Raw genomic sequence first — 20500 nt, 5'->3', positions numbered from 1 at the left:
ATATGTCATTACAACTCCTATCTTGATCCAATCATCCTAGATCACATTCCATCCATCAAACAATCTCTCAATACGTATATTTATTAATATATTCAAGTCTCATAATATTAATTAATAAGTCAACATAACTATGTCTAAAATAAAAATATATAATCTCATACCTTAAACTCTTTAAAGAGTTCATCCCTATAAGTTGGACCAACTTTTTCCCAATTATACCATGGTCCTTTAAAATTTGACCTCAAAATAAGTCCGATCTCATGCCCACATGATGAGTTATTGAAGCTTAAAAAAATAACAAAGATTCATTAAATTAATAAAGCTTAAAAAATAATTATAAAACACAATAACCTTATAAATTTTAACTTACTCTGTTGTTCCATATAAATGAAGTTTTTTTTTTTTTTTTGTAATTGGATCCTTATATGTGTCAAAACCTTTCTTTTGAACCCGTTGCTCATGATGCAATGGAGAAGATGTTGAACTATGGATTGATGGGATGCCATCTCGATCCTCTGAATCTCTAACATTACAATCATCTCCCTCATCTTCATCATTATCACTATCTACTCTCTCATATTGTTCTCCTCTATCTTCTTCAACTCTCTCACCTCTCCTAACATCCTTGCCCCTCCAATCATAATAACCCCCATCAACATTATATCCTCCAAAAGTATATGGGTGATCTTGAGGGAAACCTTCTTGAGTTTGAAGTAAATCTTGAAAGTGAAAACCCTTGTACGATTGATAATCATCCCTCTGCCCATAATCTTGCCGAGTATGATGTGCATTCCAAGTAGGATTATAGCAACCATACAACTCATGATGAATAGGTTGATGAGAAATGGATGCTTGGCTATTCGGCCCAGATGAAGGGCCATTTGATCTAGATGAAGTGGTCTTATTACTCTGGGAACCTAATATAGAACCACGTCGAGGCATGCTAGATACCTGAAATAGAATAAAAAATTAACATTAATGAACAAAATTATAGAATAAATATAACTGCATTATTTTTAATTATTGAATATGAACTAATTAATACAATAAGAAAATAAAAATGAACAAAATAATTATTTTTAATTAATACCATTAATACAAATATAACTTACATCACTTAAAAATAAGTCCAAATACAATAAATAAAAAATAAATTTTACAATATATCATCATCATGTTGCTCATCATTATCATCACTCGTAACCACATCATCATCATTGTAATCACCATTAACATCATCATCAAATTCTTCATCTGAAGCCCTTTCAACTTCTACCGAATTTGCCTGTAACTGAAGCAATTCACAATGGTTGATTTCTGTATAATATGATGCTTCAACAACTATATTTGGATCATCAAGTGTTTGAGTAGGAAGGACACGACATGGTTGAGTCATCTGATTGAGTGACATCAAATGATCTCATATTGTTATCATCTTCAATAAATTCACCCATGTCAACATTATAGCGACTTCTAGTAGTTGTCTTAATTATTTCCCACCATTCAGAAGATTTATTATAAGGTGGACATGTATAGTAGACTTGTTGACATTGTAATGCTAGCATAAAATCTTCATTTCCATATAAGTCGAGAAGTATGCTTGATTTCAACCAAACCATTTGAACGATTCTTTATAATTCCTCTTCTTGTATCATACCAATGGCATTTAAACATGAATACTTTGCACTTACTCCCCAAATATTTTAGCTGAACAACTTTTTCAAGCATTCCATAATAGTCACATTCATTGTCATCATAACAACTTCCTTTCACACAAACCCTGCTATTCATCGTCTTTTTAAATCGACCATAACTTTGAGTGTGAAATTTGAAACCATTCACATAATACCCATTATAACATTTAACTAAATTTGAAGGGTCCATAGCAAGTGCAAAGATTTGATTCCCAATTCCATTTGATTGATATTCAACCTACCATAACATTTAACACCATAATAAATATTTTTTTTCAAAAATAAAATAATTTCTTAAAAGAATAAAATTGCATTAAAAAAATCATTATATAAAACTACTTCATTATTTTTTAACCAAATTAGAAATATCTCCTCGCATAATGTTTCTATTTCAGCATTGCTCGTATGTGGTTGTTGTGACTTTAGCTCTTGATGACATTGTCTAAATTATAAACAATTTATTTTTTAAATTAAATTATTAAGAATAAAGTATAAAAAAATATTTCATACTTACTCTAAATAGGGCTTCAATTCTTCACAGTTGAAACAAATATAGTTATGTGCAATTTTCATTCGAGCATGTGACAATTGTCTTTTATACGATCTTCTGGACAATTTTTTCCCCGGGTAAGAAAAAATTGAAAGTTGTCCATCAAGACTTTTAAGGCCACCGTCATCATTCTTTGGAACTCGATTCCATATTATTTGCACGTCATCACCAAAATACTAAGATGCAAAATTGGTAATTTCATCAATCAAATATGCTTCACATATGGAACCCTCAACTTTAGCTTTATTGGTCACTTTTTTCTTCAAATAAAACATATACATATATCATTGATATAAATTAGTTTAAGAAAAAATGGAAAAGAATAAAAAATAATATGACATGAAAACATATCGTTCAAATGGATACATCCATCGATATTGAATGGGTTCTCCGACTTTTGCCTTATAAGGTAAATGTATTGTCAAGTGTTTCATAGAGTCAAAGAAGGATGGAGGAAAAATCCTTTCAAGTTTGCAAATAATTTCAATGATATTCATCTGCAACATCTCCATGTGTTGGACATTTAAACTTGTACCACTAATGTCCCGAAAAAATACTAACAATTCAGTTAATGACTCCCACAATGGCTTAGGCAAGTAAGGTCGAAAAGCAATTGGAAGAAGTCTTTGCATAAAAACATGACAATCATGACTTTTCATGCCTGAAACCTTACATTGTGCCTCTTTTACACACCTTGAGATGTTTGAAGCATAACCATAAGGAAAGGACAATTCTTTCATCCATGACAACACTTCTTGTTGTTGTTTCTTGAAGAGATAATAAGTGCCTTTAGGTTTGTAAACCCGACCACTTGCATCATGTTGCAAATGTAAGTTTGACTTCTTACAATACAACTGAATATCCAACCTAGCCTTTACATTGTCCTTGCTTCTATCAGGACAATCCATTACTGTATAAAAAATATTATCAAAGAAATTTTTTTCAATGTGCATGATATCAAGATTATGACGAATCAAATTTGTATGCCAATATGGAAGCTCGCAGAAAATGCTTTTCTTCACCCAATTGTGTTTAATACCAAAGCCTGGAATTTTGTCATTATGAGATGAACTTCTAATATGTTCCTCTGTAAAATTAGACACTTCAAATAACATTTTTGAACTAGATCGACGAGGTAAAGGAGGGAGCCATTTTGTTACTCCTTTCAAAAACTTATCTGATTAATATCTATATGGGTGATTCATAGGTAGAAATCGTCGATAACAGCAAAAAAAAGTTATTTTTCCTCCATGCTTTAATCTAAAGGCTTTGAAGCACTACTTCATTGATTAAGTTGTGTAACATGTGGTTTCTTTCTTGCATTGATGTCTTACTTTGTGAAACTTCTGAAATTATAACTTTTCAGGTAGGGATACTAGAGAATGCTGCTGACTTTTACGAGGATGGTCCAAATAGTAGCACACTGGACAACAACATGGACAGACGGCAGATGATGATTGCATTTGACATGAGGTATGAATAGATTGATAGACCTAAAAGTGTATCCAGTTAGTGCTGCGGGATGTACTGAATTCTGTTTCATCCATGTTGAAAAGATGTGTAGGATTTATGATGGCAAAAATGGTACTGCGGGAACTCATGGATCCATTAATTTTTGCCTTGAGTGATTAGCTGGAAATTTTGAAAGTTTCATGTTCTGAGCATAGAGAAGCGCAACCATGCATCTTGATCATTTATCAGAGTCTTTGTGAACTTACAAAGTACCCTATTTTTCTAGGGAAGCACAAGTATGAGATGGAACAATTAGTGTTACAAATTAATTTCCTGTTATTTGAAAGATATCTTAGTGTGCTTCTATTTCTATTCGAACTACTAAATGTTTGCATGTAAACTCATTATATACGTGGTGTTGGTTTATAGCTCGCAATGACATTACATTGACAATGTAAACTGACTGGTGATTTTGATGTGATAGCGTAATAGGCTTTCCTATTTTATCGAATTGATGGAGATGCTGAATGCTCATTCAAGGCCAAAGGTTAGCAATTATCTACTTTGTTCGTAGCTTTTATAGATTCATTAATTCTTTTGCTCTCTCCAAAGAGTCATATGGGATCTATGTCTAGTTGCCTCAAATATATTATAACTTGTATCATCACCTTTACTTTCAAAGGCTTCTAATTTATAGTCACTTGTTCTTTTCCATTTACTCTCTCGTTTCGTTACGCGAACACTTTATGTGAAATGGTCTAACTGCTAAATGCATTGACACAATATAAAGAAAAAGAAGCTAGAAACTTATTTGGTTCTTTAGCTGTTGTACTTCTTCATCAGCCAATATTCTTTGGATTCTTCCTTCTGGTAGAACATGAAACATTTTATTGATTGATTATGCTTTTACCATCCATCTCCAACGAGCTCGAGATCGAGGCCTTGTTATTCTCAAAGGCTACTCAATATTGAAATTTCTGCTTTACTTCAATGTGCAGAACTGGTTGGAGTTGCTTCCAGGAAAATGGCGTCTGTTATACTGTACCGGGAGACAAATAGGATTAACCCTTCACCAGCCTTCTGCTGGTGTCCTGATTGGTGATGTTTATCTAACTATAAATAGAGCATCAAAATTAAATACTAGTATTTCCTTCACATCGGACATTGGCTTCATGACACGATCAAAGAGTTGATGTCTTATCCCAAGTGCAGGAGTGTCAAAGTAATAAATAACCCGGCAAGACCGGGGTCGAACCACAGGGAGGTGAATTATATAAATTACAAACAATAAAATGATATTGATGTTGAAGAGAAGTTTGAGATGTAATAATGATGAAAAGATTAAATAAGGATAAAACAGATGTCAAGGTTAAAGGATCCACTAATGGTATTTCAAATAAATATAATATAAACTTTTTTTATTACTCAATTAGAAACCACACACAAAGGAGGTTCCAATCGGATGATTTATCGTTAATGGCTCATTATAAAGTATTAACATGATCATATTAATTATCCTATTCAAGTAACACCATACTTATAAATATCATCAGGCATTCATGTTGCTAGCTTATGTTAACAACAAATCAAGTTCCTATCATAATAACGATGTCGACCGAAAACTATGAAGGATCAAGCATTTGATGTACCAAGTGTTATACAACACAAATCTAGATTAACCATTTAACAAGCAAGGTATTAAGAATTAGTAAGATAAAAAGATAAAACAAGTTAATAACAAACTTTCTTGGATATAAACATTAAAGTCCATGTTGAGTTTATATTATACCTATTCTAACACCATTAGTAAAACCTTTTCACCTTGACATAATTAACTTAGCTAAACATAATGAAAAAGAAAAACATAAATAAACAACATAAGAACATAAACATGATATAAGTTAACTAAGTATAGGAAAGGAAATGAAAAAGCATAAACAAGAGATTAATATAGCATGAAAGAAAACTTGAACATTACAAAGATATAAAGAGAGAAAGCAAGAAGATGATTTTGATCTGAAAAATAATATGACTAAATACATGGCAAATGCCTCCTTTTATAGGCTAAGATTCAGAACTATTGATTGGTAGGAAACCATTGATTTGGTGGCTGGTTTTTGACATTGTTGGCTGCTGGTTCTTGATATTGTTGGCAGATTTTTGATATTGTTGGCTGCTGTTTCTTGATATTGTTGGCAGATTTTTGATATTGTTGGCTGACCAAAACATTATTGCTAACATCAGAATTTGAGCCTTTTGTTCCATGAAAACTGTGGGCAATTGTCTCAGCTTTCCAACAAAAAAAACCAGAGCTCATTTGGACTTCTAGAACTCAAGATATGAGCTGAAAACCGAACAGTGTTTGAGCTGCAGGACAGGTTCCGACTTCTCCGTTGTTGCTAAGATTTCAACTTGAAAACGGCAGAATTGAGTCTTGAACTCTTATGAAAGTTTTAGGTCTATGTCTTATCTTTCCATCCATATAAAGTGGACCTAAATCCGAGTTCTACAACTCCAGTTATGATCAAATAACCGAATGGTGTTCTAGTTTGGAATTGAACCAACATCTCTTCTCTTAGCCTAGTCCTCTTTTTGTCTCTTCACTTTCAATAGTTAATCACATTAATCAATCTTTTAAATTGTGAGATATACCTGCATTCAAAATAAGCATTTATCATAAATTAAAGATATATTATATTATCATACCTGTTATTATAAAACATGCTTTAATTAGGGAATTTAACGATACTTTAGTGCAATACGATGATATAAAGCGTTAATGAGAATGCACTTTTAAGTACTAATCACTTCACGGTCATGAATGGTCGAGACTGGCCTCATGAAAAAGTGGTATAACTGGAAAATTAGAAGTAAACTCTTTATTCCGGTTGACATCTGGGAGACGGTGTTAGGATATTGCCATTTTGTGGCAATACCCCACCACTAAGGCGACCGCCTATATTGAAAGGTAAAGACACCAAAAAGAGTTGGTGTAGGTGGAGCTGTCAAGCAGAAAGGCACAGAAGCTCCAAACATAGAAATCGAGATGGAGGATTGCAAGGAGTATACCACAACTTTCTCTTTCTATGTAATCAGTGGCAGTGATCTCCCATAGTACACATGGTGGTAGAGAATTTTTGGAGCCACTTTGAAGCATCTCAGCTGAAGGAGGATGCGACCGCCTATGAAAGGCGAAGACACCTTAGATGGAAGGTGTGTAAGGGCCGTGATAGGAGCCCTAGTTCAGACCGCCGCATGACGACGAGCGGAGACACCTCAGGAGAAGGTGTGAAGGCCATGATATGAGCCCAGTTCAGAACACCCCAGAGCCAATATGATGGCTAGATATGAGTGGGCAGGTGTATAGCCAATGAAGTGGTTATGATGAGTATGAAGACAAATGCAGGATTAACTTTCATGGATATTGCCCTCATGCTAAAGATTAATGAGCTAGAAGACATTTGCCTTGAACAATAAGTGGATGACTTGTGGAGCATTAAGACGTGGCTGCTATGAAGGAGCAGAGGGCATGCGCAGGTTCCGGGAACAAGTTGACTCTTGTCAAGGTGGTGAGCTCGGTAATGGCATTGTAATACTCAGAGTATAAAGACATATATGGATCAACCTTTAATGGGCTGCCCACATGGTTAAAGGTGGAGAGCTACCTGGACTCTTAGGACTAAGAGCGAGAGACTCACGGAGAAGTAAGGCGTGGTTCCAAGGGTGGAACAGAGGGCAGGCGCAACTCCTGGATAAGTAGACTCTTGGAAGAGTGGTGAGCTTGTGATCACATTGAAATACTCAATGACTGTCGCACTTAGGAATATTCATTTGAGGGGGTGTTGTAAGCCTTGGTGTAAGGCTTGAAAAATCATTCCGGACCGAGCATGATTGATACGCTCGAAGGGGAATGTTGTGTTGAAGACGCTCTCAAAATGGTAAGCTTGGAAAAGCTGCAAAATGCAAGCTTGTGCAATGGCAGCAGCTGCAACAGCAGTGTGTAAGAGCTGGGAGTAGAGTATAGTGGATGTAATCCTCCTCCTCCATGTATTTATTGTATCCTTTCTCTATCTCTAATAAAATGAACCTCTCCCGTGGATGTAGGCGGTTTTGTCGAACCATGTAAATATTGTGTCAGTATGCTTAGCCTCCAACGGGCAAATATCGGAACATTACCCACTACATCATTAAACAGTTTTACCGACGGACTTATTCCGTCGGTAACAGGAATTAATGCCGTCGGTGAAATAATGACCGAAGGCCTCTCCGACGGAACACGTTCGTCGGTATAATAGTCGTCGGTAACTACCCTTTGCGTTGTTAATTCTGTCACAAAAAAATAACCGCCCACCAACGGAACACCGACGGTCTTACAGACGGATACGTGCGCGCCAAAAAAAAAGTTTCCCGCGGGAACATTACCGATGGAATAAATCCGTCTGAAACTCCAACGGTAATTACCGACGGATTATCCATCGGTAAATATGGCATCGGTGGTAATTGTGTGGCAACTCTCTGTGAAAAACCAACGGATATTATCCGTCGGTAAATCCGTCTGATTGTAATCACTGACGGAATATGTCCGTCAGTCATTATGGCATGGCTGGTAATTGTTTGGCAACTCTCTATGAATCACCGACAGATATTATTCGTCGGTACAGCCGTCGGCATATATGTAAAATATATATATATAAATAATTTATTAATATGAAAACTCTAATAAAGAAATAAAATTGGATTAAACATTAAAAATATAAAAATAATGTTAAATAATATTCATCCAAATATTCATTATAAATTTAATGTGTTTAAAAAACAAAATTAAACTAGAATAGCGGCGGAGCTGGAGGAGGAGGAGGCTGGTTGTTCCCGGGACCGTACAGCCAAAAAGGCCCTGCACAAGTATCATCACCCATCTTTGATCTCATCTCCATGACTATTTGATGGAGCTCATCATAATTCATCGAGAGTTGTTGATATTGTTGTTTCAAGGCAATGAACTCCTCAGACTGGGTGCTCGATACTGATGGAGAGCTCCCAACGGTTGAGACACTACGAGCCGAACACAAGTTTTCAGTCGTAGTGTTGGAGAGCCCGTAGACCCGATTTTTATCGGGTCCACCAGACGATCCCACCTCCATCCACAAATCTGGATCGAAATCTGGATGGGTCGAAGGATTGTCCCCATATCTCTCCCGCAACCGGCTATTATAGGTCTCTTGAAAATTTTAAAAAAAATCATCAAATGCAATTCAAGATGCAATTCAAGAAAATAATAACTTACAAAATAAAATGAATGAACGAACATACCACAAAGTGCTGAGCACGGTTGTCCACGAACTGCTGCACCCTCTTTTGGCGGTATTGACTCCGCACATGCGTCTCTACAAACAGCTCCATTGGACTCGGCTCACGTCCAAGAGACGCAGCCTGTAAGGAAAAAATAGGTTGAAAGTTAAATATATTATAAGGAATGACAAATTAATTAACGATATATTTCATTAAAATTAATTTTACCATCCGCTTTGCATGTGCGCTGAATGGGACGGATTCATCAGTATGCGTGGTCACCGAACCATGAATTTGCCGGTTCTGGTTGTCGGCGCCGGACTGTGAGCGTCGTGAAAACCGCTCTAAGGTCACGTACTCAATATATGCCGTCCATATTTCCCCCGAGATGAATGGCGGTTTGAATTCCTGCCAAATTGCCACCTCATTCCATCCTTCAAGATCATTATCCCTCGCATGTCTTTTTGATTTTTTTTTGGTGTCATACCAAAAATCACGCAACCTACTTTCATAGTAACAAATTAGAATTTAAAACATAAAATTATAAAACAAAAATAAATATTATTTTTTATTTTACCTAGTTACCGCGTGATTCTCCCATACCATCCTCACAACATTGTTGTTCACCCTATCCCACTCAAATTTGTTCTGTGTATATAAATAATTCATATAAAATAAAAATAGTACAAGATATAAAATTATAAAAATCATTTATTAAAAATAAGCTGGAAATTAAAAATTAACACCGACATGAAATCGCTTAAACCATGCATCGATATTAGGTTTCCACTCAGGATGTCTGGAAACCTGGCTCCATTGAAACAATGGAATCTCCATCAATGATTTAAACGTCAATGTTATAGTCCTTGCAGCCTCAATGTTTGTGAACCTGAAATTAAATAAAAGTATTAATATTAATTAGTTGTTCATAAATTATGTTATAAGTATATATATAAAAAAAACTAAAACCTAAACAAACTTACATTGAGAGGTCATCCTTCCATTGTGCCTGGTACTTGCGGGTGAATTGACCCCGTTGTGAAGGCACATCGCTTCTACGCTGTGAAACCGCGCTAGAAGAGGCAGCATCACAAGTTGGCGTAGATTCCTCGCCGTGATCAGCACCTAAAGATACGTCCTCCTCACTGCTAGAAGAACTAGCTGCAACTGTCTTCTGACGACGTGCTGTAGATTTCATTCTACGCATCTACATAAATTTATACGAATAATTACATAATTAACTTTGATTATTTAAAAAAAATTCGCCAGAGTCTCCCCTATACTGGGGGGTCCCAAGTTATTGACAAAATCATATTACACTTCCAATTTTATTTCACATCCCGATCCAATATCATCCTGGATCTCAACCCAACTCATCATCATCAACACAAAACATCTTATTCAATAACATCATATAATGATATTCAAGTAAAATAATCAATTTCAACTATGAACATTCATTGTTAAATTGGTACTTAGAGTGATAAACATTAGATTAAAGTCATACATTCAAATTTACAGATTAATATTACATTTCAAGTTTTAGGAGACAAGACTCTATATATATAAATTAATAATTTTAACATAAATTCAACAATAACAATTTTAGCAATACAAACAATAATATCCTAAATTAAGATAAACTAATTAAATGTAATTCTATATTTATAAATTAACAATTTTAACATAAATTCAACAATAACAATTACAACAATACAAACAATAATATCCTAAATTAAAATAAACTAATTAAATGTAATTCTATATATATAAATTAACATTTTAACATAAATTCAACAATAACAATTATAGCAATACAAACAATAATATCCTAAATTAAAATAAACTAATTAAATGTAATTCTATAAATATAAATTAACATTTTTAACATAAACACAAAACAAACAATACATAAAACTAAAAAACACTATATCAATTCAAAATAAATTTGGGAATAAAAAATGCTTACATTAATAGTGTGTTGAATTTAAGATTTTATCTACAAACAATACACAAAACAAAGAACACCAAAAACAATAATCATAATTAAAATAAAAAAAATACAAAGATAAAGAAAAAAGAATACATACCTTTTAAAACTACCACCAAAACAATAAAATCCCTTCCAAAAGCCAAATATAAACTGAGAGGAGAAGAGAAATGGAGAAGAAGAGAAACGGAAGCAGAGAAGAAAATGAACCAAATGGGGGGAGGGGGGGTTTATATAGCAATGTTTCCGACGGTATTACCGACGGAAATTAATTATTGTCGGTGGCATTAAATTCCGTCGGTAATACCGATGAAAATTAATTGAAATACGCACCAAAAAAGTTCAAAAATCCCGCCAGACATTTCGATCTGTCGGTATTCATGCAGACGGACACGTGTCTGACTTGCGTGCGCTTCGGGATGTGCGTAAATTAGTCGGTATTTGACGTCGGTCAATCCATCGGTATTTGTGCAGACGGACACGTGTCTGACATGCGTGGGCTTCGGGATGTGCGTAAATCCGTCGGTGATTCTGTCGGTATTGTCCGTCAGAAATGCCCTCGGTGTACCCATCGGTGATTATGGCACAATCCCGTAAATTTTTTTGCAACACTCTATGAAATACCGACGGGTATGGTCTGTCGGTGACACTGTCGGTGAAAGTGGCACAATCCCGTAAATGTTTTTCAACTCTCTGTGAAATACCGACAGGTTATAGTCCGTCGGTGTACTCGTCGGTGAAACCTTAAATTTTTCATATTTTTTTATGTAACCCTGTCACAAAATCTTGAATTGAAATCTTACAGCACACACAACACAATAACAAGGGCTAACCATTAAAGAAGAATAAATATTTCATGTTTCAAATTATTACATTATAAAATAAGGCTTTAGAACATGTTTAGTTAGTCGGAATTTTCATCTTCGTCCTCTATTGAATTGTTATCATCAGCTTCATCGCACTCTTCAATTTCGTTATCATCTTCTTCAATAAAGTTCTTTTTTCCACTAGTAGAGCTCAGAACAACATTCAACTCCTCTGCGTCAACATCAACAAGACTATCGTTGAAAACATGAAAATTTGAATTTTCTTATAAGTCAATCGACGGAGCAACTCGGTATGGTTCAACCAACTCACTAGCTTGAAAGACTTCATCTATCACACTTATGTCTTTGTTCTCATCCTGAACAATCTCGACACGACCCTTGGGTTTTGTTTTTAAAACGGATAACCAATCAACTCTTGATCGATCCTTTCTAAAGGAAGGGGTGTATGTGTAATAAACTTGTTGGCATTGCTTTGCGAAAACAAAGACGTCATTTACGTTGCGGTGTCTAGCTTTTGAGTTGATTTCAACGAGACTATAGTGAGGATCTACTCTGATTCCTCTGTCAGTTGTGTCATACCAATAACATTTGAATAAAAACACTCTATTTTGCTCGCTATGATATTGCAGTTCGATGACCTCTTCCAATCTACCGTAGTAGTCAAATTCAAACTCACTAGAAGTTGATCCCTTGATACAAATACCGCTGTTGTATGTCTTTCTTCCATGCCCGTATTCTTCAGTATGAAAGACATATCCATTGACAAAATACCCGTTATAGCACTTGACTTTTCTTTCAGGGCCCAGGCATAGTAAAAACAGTGAAATAGCAGCACTACCTCCCATTTGATAAACCTAGCTTGTAAATTAAATACAATAATAATCAATAAACGAATATTATGTAACATTGACTACAATTAATTACATTGCAAAAGATAATGAGTTTGTGATAGGACTTACATGTGTTCTAAACCATGTGGCAAATTGTTCATCTTGTAATTGAAAGATCTGGGATTCGGTCAGTTGTGAGTTATTGGACAGTAAGTATCGTCGATGTTGCCTGCAAGGTTGTTCCAAATTATATGAGTGTATGGTATCACAAAACATAAATAGTACACTCTTGACAAAGTTTAAGTTGAACATCTACTTACTTAATAAAATGTCTTAGCTCATCACAGTTAAATATGACATAATTGTGTGCTTGTCTGAACTCTATTTCAGACAAATATCTTCCCCTCACGGCATTTTTAGGTGTGGGTCGTCCAGGATTGGAGAATATTGACAAGTTCCCACTTGAAGGCACTTCACCACCATCATCATGCCGTGGAACACGATTTATCCTCGTTCTCAAATGAGGTTCGAAATAGTATGAGACAAATGTTGAGATCTCCTCAACAATATAGGCCTCACATATTGACGCCTCAACATGCGCCTTGTTCTTCACCTTTTTTTAAGATTGAACAAGTACCTGCATATATATATATATATATAATAAATTATCAATTAAAAACATTAAAAATAAAAATAAAAACATTTAATTATAAATTACATAGCTCATGTAATATCTAACCTCTCGAATGGATACATCCATCTGTACTGGACCAGTCTTCCAACTTTTACCTCAAACGGTAAATGTACGGGTAGATGCTCCATTGAGTCAAAAAATGATGGAGGGAATATCATCTCAAGTTTGCATACTGTCTCGACGATATTCTTTTCAAGCCTTTCAATGTGATCAACATTCAACTTAATGAAGCATATATCTCTGAAGAAATGACTGATCTTCGTTAGTGCATCCCATATCCCTTTTGGCAACAAATCATGAAAAGCTAATGGGATAAGTGTTTGCATAAACACATGGCAGTCATGACTTTTCATTCCATAAAATCTGCATTCCTCCGTATTAACCAGCCATGATATGTTCGAGGCATGTCCATCGGGGAAACGCAGACTCTTAAGCCATTTGTAGACTAGTAGTTGTGCGTTTTTCTCTAGCACGAAGCTTGCTCTTGGTTTTGCGACCCGTGACCCATCAGAAACCAACTCCATATTTTTACGGTTACAGAACAGCGCTACATCCAATCTAGCCTTGATGTTGTCCTTTGTCTTCCCTTTCGCATCCATGACGGTGTTGAAAATGTTCTCAAACACGTTCTTTTCAATGTGCATGACGTCAAGGTTATGGAGGAGAAGATTGGTCTTCCAATAAGGAAGCTCCCAAAAGATACTTCGCTTCACCCAATTATAGGTCAAACCAAAACCAGGAAACTTCTGCTTACCTGATTGGAGACCAAACACAATGTCATTGTACTCTGACACAACATCAAACAATTCTTCACCGGAAAGACGCGGGGGTGCAACATCCTTTTCAACTCTGCCAACAAAGAAATCCTTTCTGTTCTTTCTATACCTGTGGTTATGTGGCAAGAAACAACAGTGATAGTCAAAAAAAGAAGCTTTACCCCCATTTGTTAGCGTGAATGCCTTGTTATTCTCCATACAATATGGACATGCTAGCTTTCCATGTGTGCTCCAACCAGAAACCATTCCATAAGCTGGGAAATCATTGATAGTCCACATCAAAGCCGCTCTCATAACAAAATTTTATTTCCTCGAAATGTCATAAGTCAAAGCTCCAGAGGACCACAACTGCGTCAACTCATCAATCAACGGACGAAGACAAACATCTATATTCCGCCCCGGACTGCTCAGACCTGGTATGACAATAAATAAAAACATGAACTCCGGCCTCATACACATCCCCGGTGGCAAGTTATAAACCGTCAGTATGACCGGCCAACAAGAATAAGGAGCAGCAAATGACCCGAATGGGTTGAATCCATCTGTACACAACCCAAGATGCACGTTCCTTGATTCAGCTGAAAAGTGAGGATTCATACTGTTAAAGTGTTTCCAGGCTTCACCGTCAGAAGGATGAACCATCACTTCATCAACCGCATGGTGTGATTGGTGCCATGTCATATGCTCAGCAGTCCTTGGTGACATGAATAACCTCTGCAGTCTAGGTGTGATTGGGAAGTATCTAAGTTTTTTATATGCCACGAGAGTCTTCCCTCTACCAGTTCTGGGTTTGTAACGGGAATGCCCGCATGTCATGCACTCGGTCATCTCAGCATTTTCAAAGTAGTATAACATGCAGAAGTTAGGGCATATATCAATTTTCTGGTATCCTAAACCGAGGGGTTTCATCATGGACTTGGCAGCATAGAAGTTCTCTTTCAGCATGTTCCCTTCAGGTAAAATGCTTCTCGCCCATTCAATAATCTTATCATAACCGGCCTCACTCAACCCGTGATCTGACTTGATGGTGAACACCTGTGCTACGGCTGATAATTTACTGTGGTTCATGCAGCCATCCCATAATAGTTCGTCAGAATCTCTCAACAGATCAAAAAACCTTACTGCATCTGCATTAGGTTCTTCTTCTATGATTGGACATTCCCTGACATTACCTTCACTCATTCTCATTGCATCCATAACCATATTCCTGTAAGGATTACTGTTCTCATTTCCAACTTCATGCATGTTGCTAGCACTAGAAGTTGACACAACCACCTGTTCTTCCATGCTCTCATCAAGAACAAATAGTTCTCCATGAGCATAACAACACAGGTAATCCTTCATGAACCCTTTGGTTAGAAGATGCATCGTTACAACATCTTGATGCAGAAACTTTAAATTTTTACACTTCCTGCATGGACACTTAATACCACCATCAGTAAAATTCCTCGGAATAGATGTTGTAAAATTAATAAAACCCTGGGCACCGTTACAATAATCCATCCTCCGCAATCCTTGGGGTGAGTCTTGATACATCCATGAACGGTCATCCATGACTTCTATTGAACCTCTATAAAACATAACAAAAATATTGGTTTTCCCCGACATTATCCAACAAACTAAAACAACACTTATGTTAAATATTCATTATCAATTATCAACTATCAACGTTCATACATACAAATTTATACATATATAAATTTACAGAAATCACAACTTCGAAATAGAATTGATAACAATTAAACAAGACTCGTTAAACAAGCTATTAATTATTTATTTCATATCACAACACATTTAATTCGGAGTAATTCAAACAAAATTTCAACAATTTACAAACAAATATAATTTGACAAAATCTAAAACAAACTATAACAACCACAAAATTATACATTCATACTACAAGTTTCTTTGACAAATAACAATTAAACAAGTACAAACGTTAACAAAATACATATACTAAAACAATAAAATTAACATTTAAATATTAAAACTAAAAAGGATAGATTTACTTATAAAAAAATGATAAAATCTACAAGAAACGGATATTGTGACCATGTACAAGATATAAGAAACTCGAGTGCTTGTGTTGAGAATAGTGGAGAGTTGGGATGGGTGGTTGGCTGCAGTTTGGGAGGGGAGAGGTGGGATGGGAAAGAAGAAGAAGGAGAAACAGAGGAAGAGAGTGTCGGCAGGTGGGTGGGTATATAATGGTTTTTTCCGATGGAATCACCAACGGAATGAAGCTGTCGGTGATTCCGTCGGTGACAGTGCCACGCCACTGTACGACTATCTCAGTTTGAATCCCTCGGTAATTTCGTCGGTAAAATAGTCTGACGTCACCACGCCGTTGCATATTTCCAGACAAACTGTGTACCCCATCGGAGAAACGGTTGGTATATACCGATGGAAATATTCTGTCGGTATATACCGACCGTTTCGCCGACGGATCTAGGCCGTCGGTATATACCGACAGATTTTGAGACGGATCAATTATTTCCGTCGGGAATTATTACCGACGGAAAAAGGCCGTCGGTAATTCCGTTGGTTTTCTCCGGTTTTCTGGTAGTGACCGGTTGGAATCCCCAACAGACGGTTGTATCTTAAGGAGGAAAAGACATAAGAGAAGTTATCCTTTGGGCAACCAAACAATCAAGATTCTTTAGCCCAGAAATTGTCAGCTAAAAAATGGAGGAAACTTGTCCCGTATAAGGAGTTTCCATCGAGCCTTCCAGTGGCCAAACTTGTTTCAGCTGACATTGAGGTGACAATGAGTCTCGGGGACAACCTTAATCAAAATGATGTTACACCAAGCAGTATAGTTCAAGAAATCCGTGTGCAAGTTCCGCCTGAGATGTTTGATTTGTCTAGGCTCGTCTGCGGAACATATGTGGATTCCAGACTGCTAGTCCTGCGCGGGGTCAATGGATCAGCTCTCTTATTTACAAGATCTATGTGTTAATGAAACCTGTAGATAGCCATTGCGCGCAAGTACTGTAGATAGAAATTGCTGTTGTGTTCTAGCTCGTGTAATTTGTACAGTCGATTAATTGATGAAGATCAACCTTTTCCAAATGCAGTGCGGCCTGATGTCTGAGTGGCTTGTCAAACGTTGCAATGTTATAAAGCTTTATTTGAAAAATGATTCTACCCTTAATTTGGCCAAACCTTAATAAGAAGACAGCCAGAGGCAGTCAAGATGATACCAAACAGACTACAAAACCATCAGCAGGGGAACAGCTTCTGCTTTGGTACGTTCATGCTCAATCGATTTTGCGGCCACGAAACCATGCTCTAGATTCCGATCGACCTAAAATGATGCTATGGCTATATATTACCAGTCGAACACAACACACACCTCTGAGATTTACTGCTCATGTCAATCCAATTATAACCAGAGCGTCAAAATTAAATGTCATGTGGTCCTTATTTTACTTGTGATAATGGCTTTTCTACGCGATACTTGAAATAATAGTAGTGATTGTTTTTTAAAATATTTTTTTTATTTTTTAAAAAATTATTTTTGATATTAACATATAAAAATAATATGAAAATATCAAAAAAATATTAATTTAAAAAACATAAAAAAAATTTATATTTTTAAAAAAATATTTTTAAAATATAAAAATAAATTCAGTGAATGATTATAGCTGTTAAACTCTACCTTGTTGACTGCTTCGGAAAATAGATTAGGGCTGGGTTTTTTTAATTGAATTTTATAAGATATTGTTACGGACAAATCATTTCAATGTGGTCGGAATTTTAGTGACCTGTTGGAACTAATTGGATCAATAATAATAATAATAATAATAATAATATTTTTAGTTGAAGTTTAAGCTGATTCGAATATTTCATATAAATAAAAATAATAAAAATAAACAATATATTTTAATGAAAAAATTGACTCAAGGGGTGACCCGTATATTAGATAGTCTCTGGAGTCTGGATTTTGTTTAACAATTAAGATCATTATAATTGTCGAGATTCGCCTCCTAAAAAATGTCATCCCACCGAGATGTCATAGAGATCCAATTTTGGATGAAAAACTAACAGCATCTCATCACCCATATATGAAGTATCAAATTATCGCAGTGATAATCATCAAACTATTTTTGTAAAAACTTTAATTTCATAAAAATATGCACGTGGTAGGGCCGAGGGTGTATTTGGTCTTTTTCTGTGTTTGTTTGACTTATAGCTATAATTGACTTTTTTTGTAGGATCTATATAAAAAACATATATTTTTTTATTTTTGTGAAACGTAATTTATATTTTAAAAAATTATACTTTTACAAAAACAACCAATCATATCTTCAAACCAAACACATCGAAAGGCGCCCACCATTCTCACCATCACCTTGACCACATGGCGCCGCCATTGTAAGCCAAAAAGAAAAGAAATGAACGGTACGAGTGCCGTTTTTGGAGTTCTGTGACGAGGATTCCATGACTGAACCAACAAGCCTCCTCATTACTAATGCTCTATGATTATATCATTATTCTGCGTCGATAGGAAGTCGAGGATTCATGTAATTTATAAACCCTAGCTATTATCTCTCTATTTCAAGAGGTGTATTTTCAAGATCAAAACCACTTTGATATCATAATTTTAAACATGAAATAATACCTCTTAAAGAGGCAATCAGGCAACGGATTTAAGCCAACATCGTTACTTTCTTTCGTCAAGATGCCGAATATGCAAAATAATTCACATTTCACATGCAAGAGCGCAATCACATATACCACATTACTACTACTATACGTACCCTTGCATGAGAAGTGGCCTCGCGAGCTACCTATTGCGTTATTCAGAGATCAGCACTAATTCCATATTCTTGAAAGAAAGGTGCAGAAGGAAACATCTTGAGAGACCTTAGCAGATGGGATGGCTTTTGAAAGTTAAACATACTAATTGCAGAAGCAGCACAAATATATGAGAATTCAAGAAACTTGAAACTCACCCAACTTAGAAAGCTAACATGTCCCCCTAAGCGGGAAACATGGCTCCATTTCATTCACTACTGGGTATAGAACAAGCCAACCATTAATAACAACCTTGGTGTTTCCTGTCTGGTGCATGACATTCAAGTCACCGAGGTAACTTAGTAGAGTAGAATCACGACTGAGGAGAAGTAAAATGCAAAAGTACAGAAAGGGACTCGATTAAAAACCATGCAAGCCAGTGCCTGAAACCGGCACTATTATTTGCTAGCTTGACTTACAGAGCTATTAATTAGGGAAATGGACTAGATCCGTGCGTAGCCAAATGTAGCACCAAAGATCTTGATTGCCTTTTCAGCACGAACTTTGTAAGAGATTGCTGCAGTAGCTCGGTTCTTATGTTTAATAAACCTGACCTTGTCACCAACTTGTAGCTTCTTGCTCCTAACGAATGCAACCCAACCTCTTTGGAGGACTGGCTTCGGGTGTCCTCTCTTGCGGATGGAGCATTGAAAGGCCCAAGCTTCGCCTTTCTCGTCTGTAGCTTCAAACGTGACGGCATGGCTGCCTAGTTTGAAAGGTGGAAGAGACCTGAGAAACCTGATAGGAACTGACAGCCTCTTCCTAGTATCAGTTTTTCTGAGGATCTTCGAGAACTCTGCCATTTTCTAGGACAAGCAAAAGCGAAGCAAATGAAATGGGTTGTGGGAGCTTTCCTTTTATTATTTAAAAGGATCCACCAGGACCTCCCTCTACTCCAATTAATTCAAAGTAGCTACGTGGACAGTTAACATGATGTATCCTATCGCGCGATAAACGTGCGATCTCGGTAGATGGCAAGGATTATATATGTATTAAAAAAGATTATGATAGCTTAATGAGGTTTCTCCCGGTGGTGTCTTGTGTTTTAACCAAAAATCAATTACGCAACTTACTTATTGAGGTTTCTCCCGGTGGTGTCTTGAGTATTGAAGATATGTTGTGATAGCTTTTTTTTTTTGGGTTTAATTATATAGAAAAGATTATTTGATTAGGTAAATAGTTTTTTTTATATATATATACTAGGGCCATTTAAAAATATTTTATTTATTTATTTTACATATAAAAATTCATCTCACAATAATTTTAATAATATATATTACACCTTTTATTTTAAAACTACAACTAAAAATATCTTTTTAAACCGTAACCTTTATCATTATTAATATTCTTTGAACACAAACATTATCTTTAGCTTTCAACCGCATAACTATAACTAGTATATAGTTTAGCGATAAAATTTTTGATTGACTGTCATTTATTGTACTGATAAATGCTAACCAATTCAAGCGAATTCTGTCATTTATTGTACTGATAAATGCTAACCAATTCAAGCGAATTTTTTCTTTTTACATAGAAAAGAATATTAAATGTTGTTGTTGTTGTTGTTGTTAATGATGATGTAGAAGTTATGTTAGGCG

The 20500-nt window shown here is 35.8% G+C and overlaps 1 protein-coding gene across 6 annotated transcripts in view; it reads left to right on the top strand.

The window, feature by feature from the left end:
- LOC18105500 (probable plastid-lipid-associated protein 14, chloroplastic) overlaps positions 1-20500 on the top strand; it is a 46088-nt gene that overhangs the window by 17010 nt on the left and 8578 nt on the right. Inside the window, exon 14 of one of the 6 annotated variants that reach the window (XM_052447316.1) lies at positions 17068-17174. The exons of 4 other annotated variants lie outside the window; for them this stretch is intronic. Coding sequence is in view for 1 of the 2 variants with exons in the window: in XM_052447320.1 (XP_052303280.1) it covers positions 4695-4889 (195 nt within the window). In the remaining variant the exon portion in view is untranslated. Of the gene's footprint in view, positions 1-4694; positions 4905-17067; positions 17175-20500 lie in introns of those variants that run through there. One more of the 6 variants, XM_052447320.1, reaches the window with a different exon arrangement.

This window comes from Populus trichocarpa, chromosome 15, assembly GCF_000002775.5.
Source record: "Populus trichocarpa isolate Nisqually-1 chromosome 15, P.trichocarpa_v4.1, whole genome shotgun sequence".
Classification (NCBI taxonomy): domain Eukaryota; kingdom Viridiplantae; phylum Streptophyta; class Magnoliopsida; order Malpighiales; family Salicaceae; genus Populus; species Populus trichocarpa.
The sequence above is the reverse complement of the archived record's forward strand: the minus strand, read 5'-3'. Positions and strand labels throughout refer to the sequence as shown.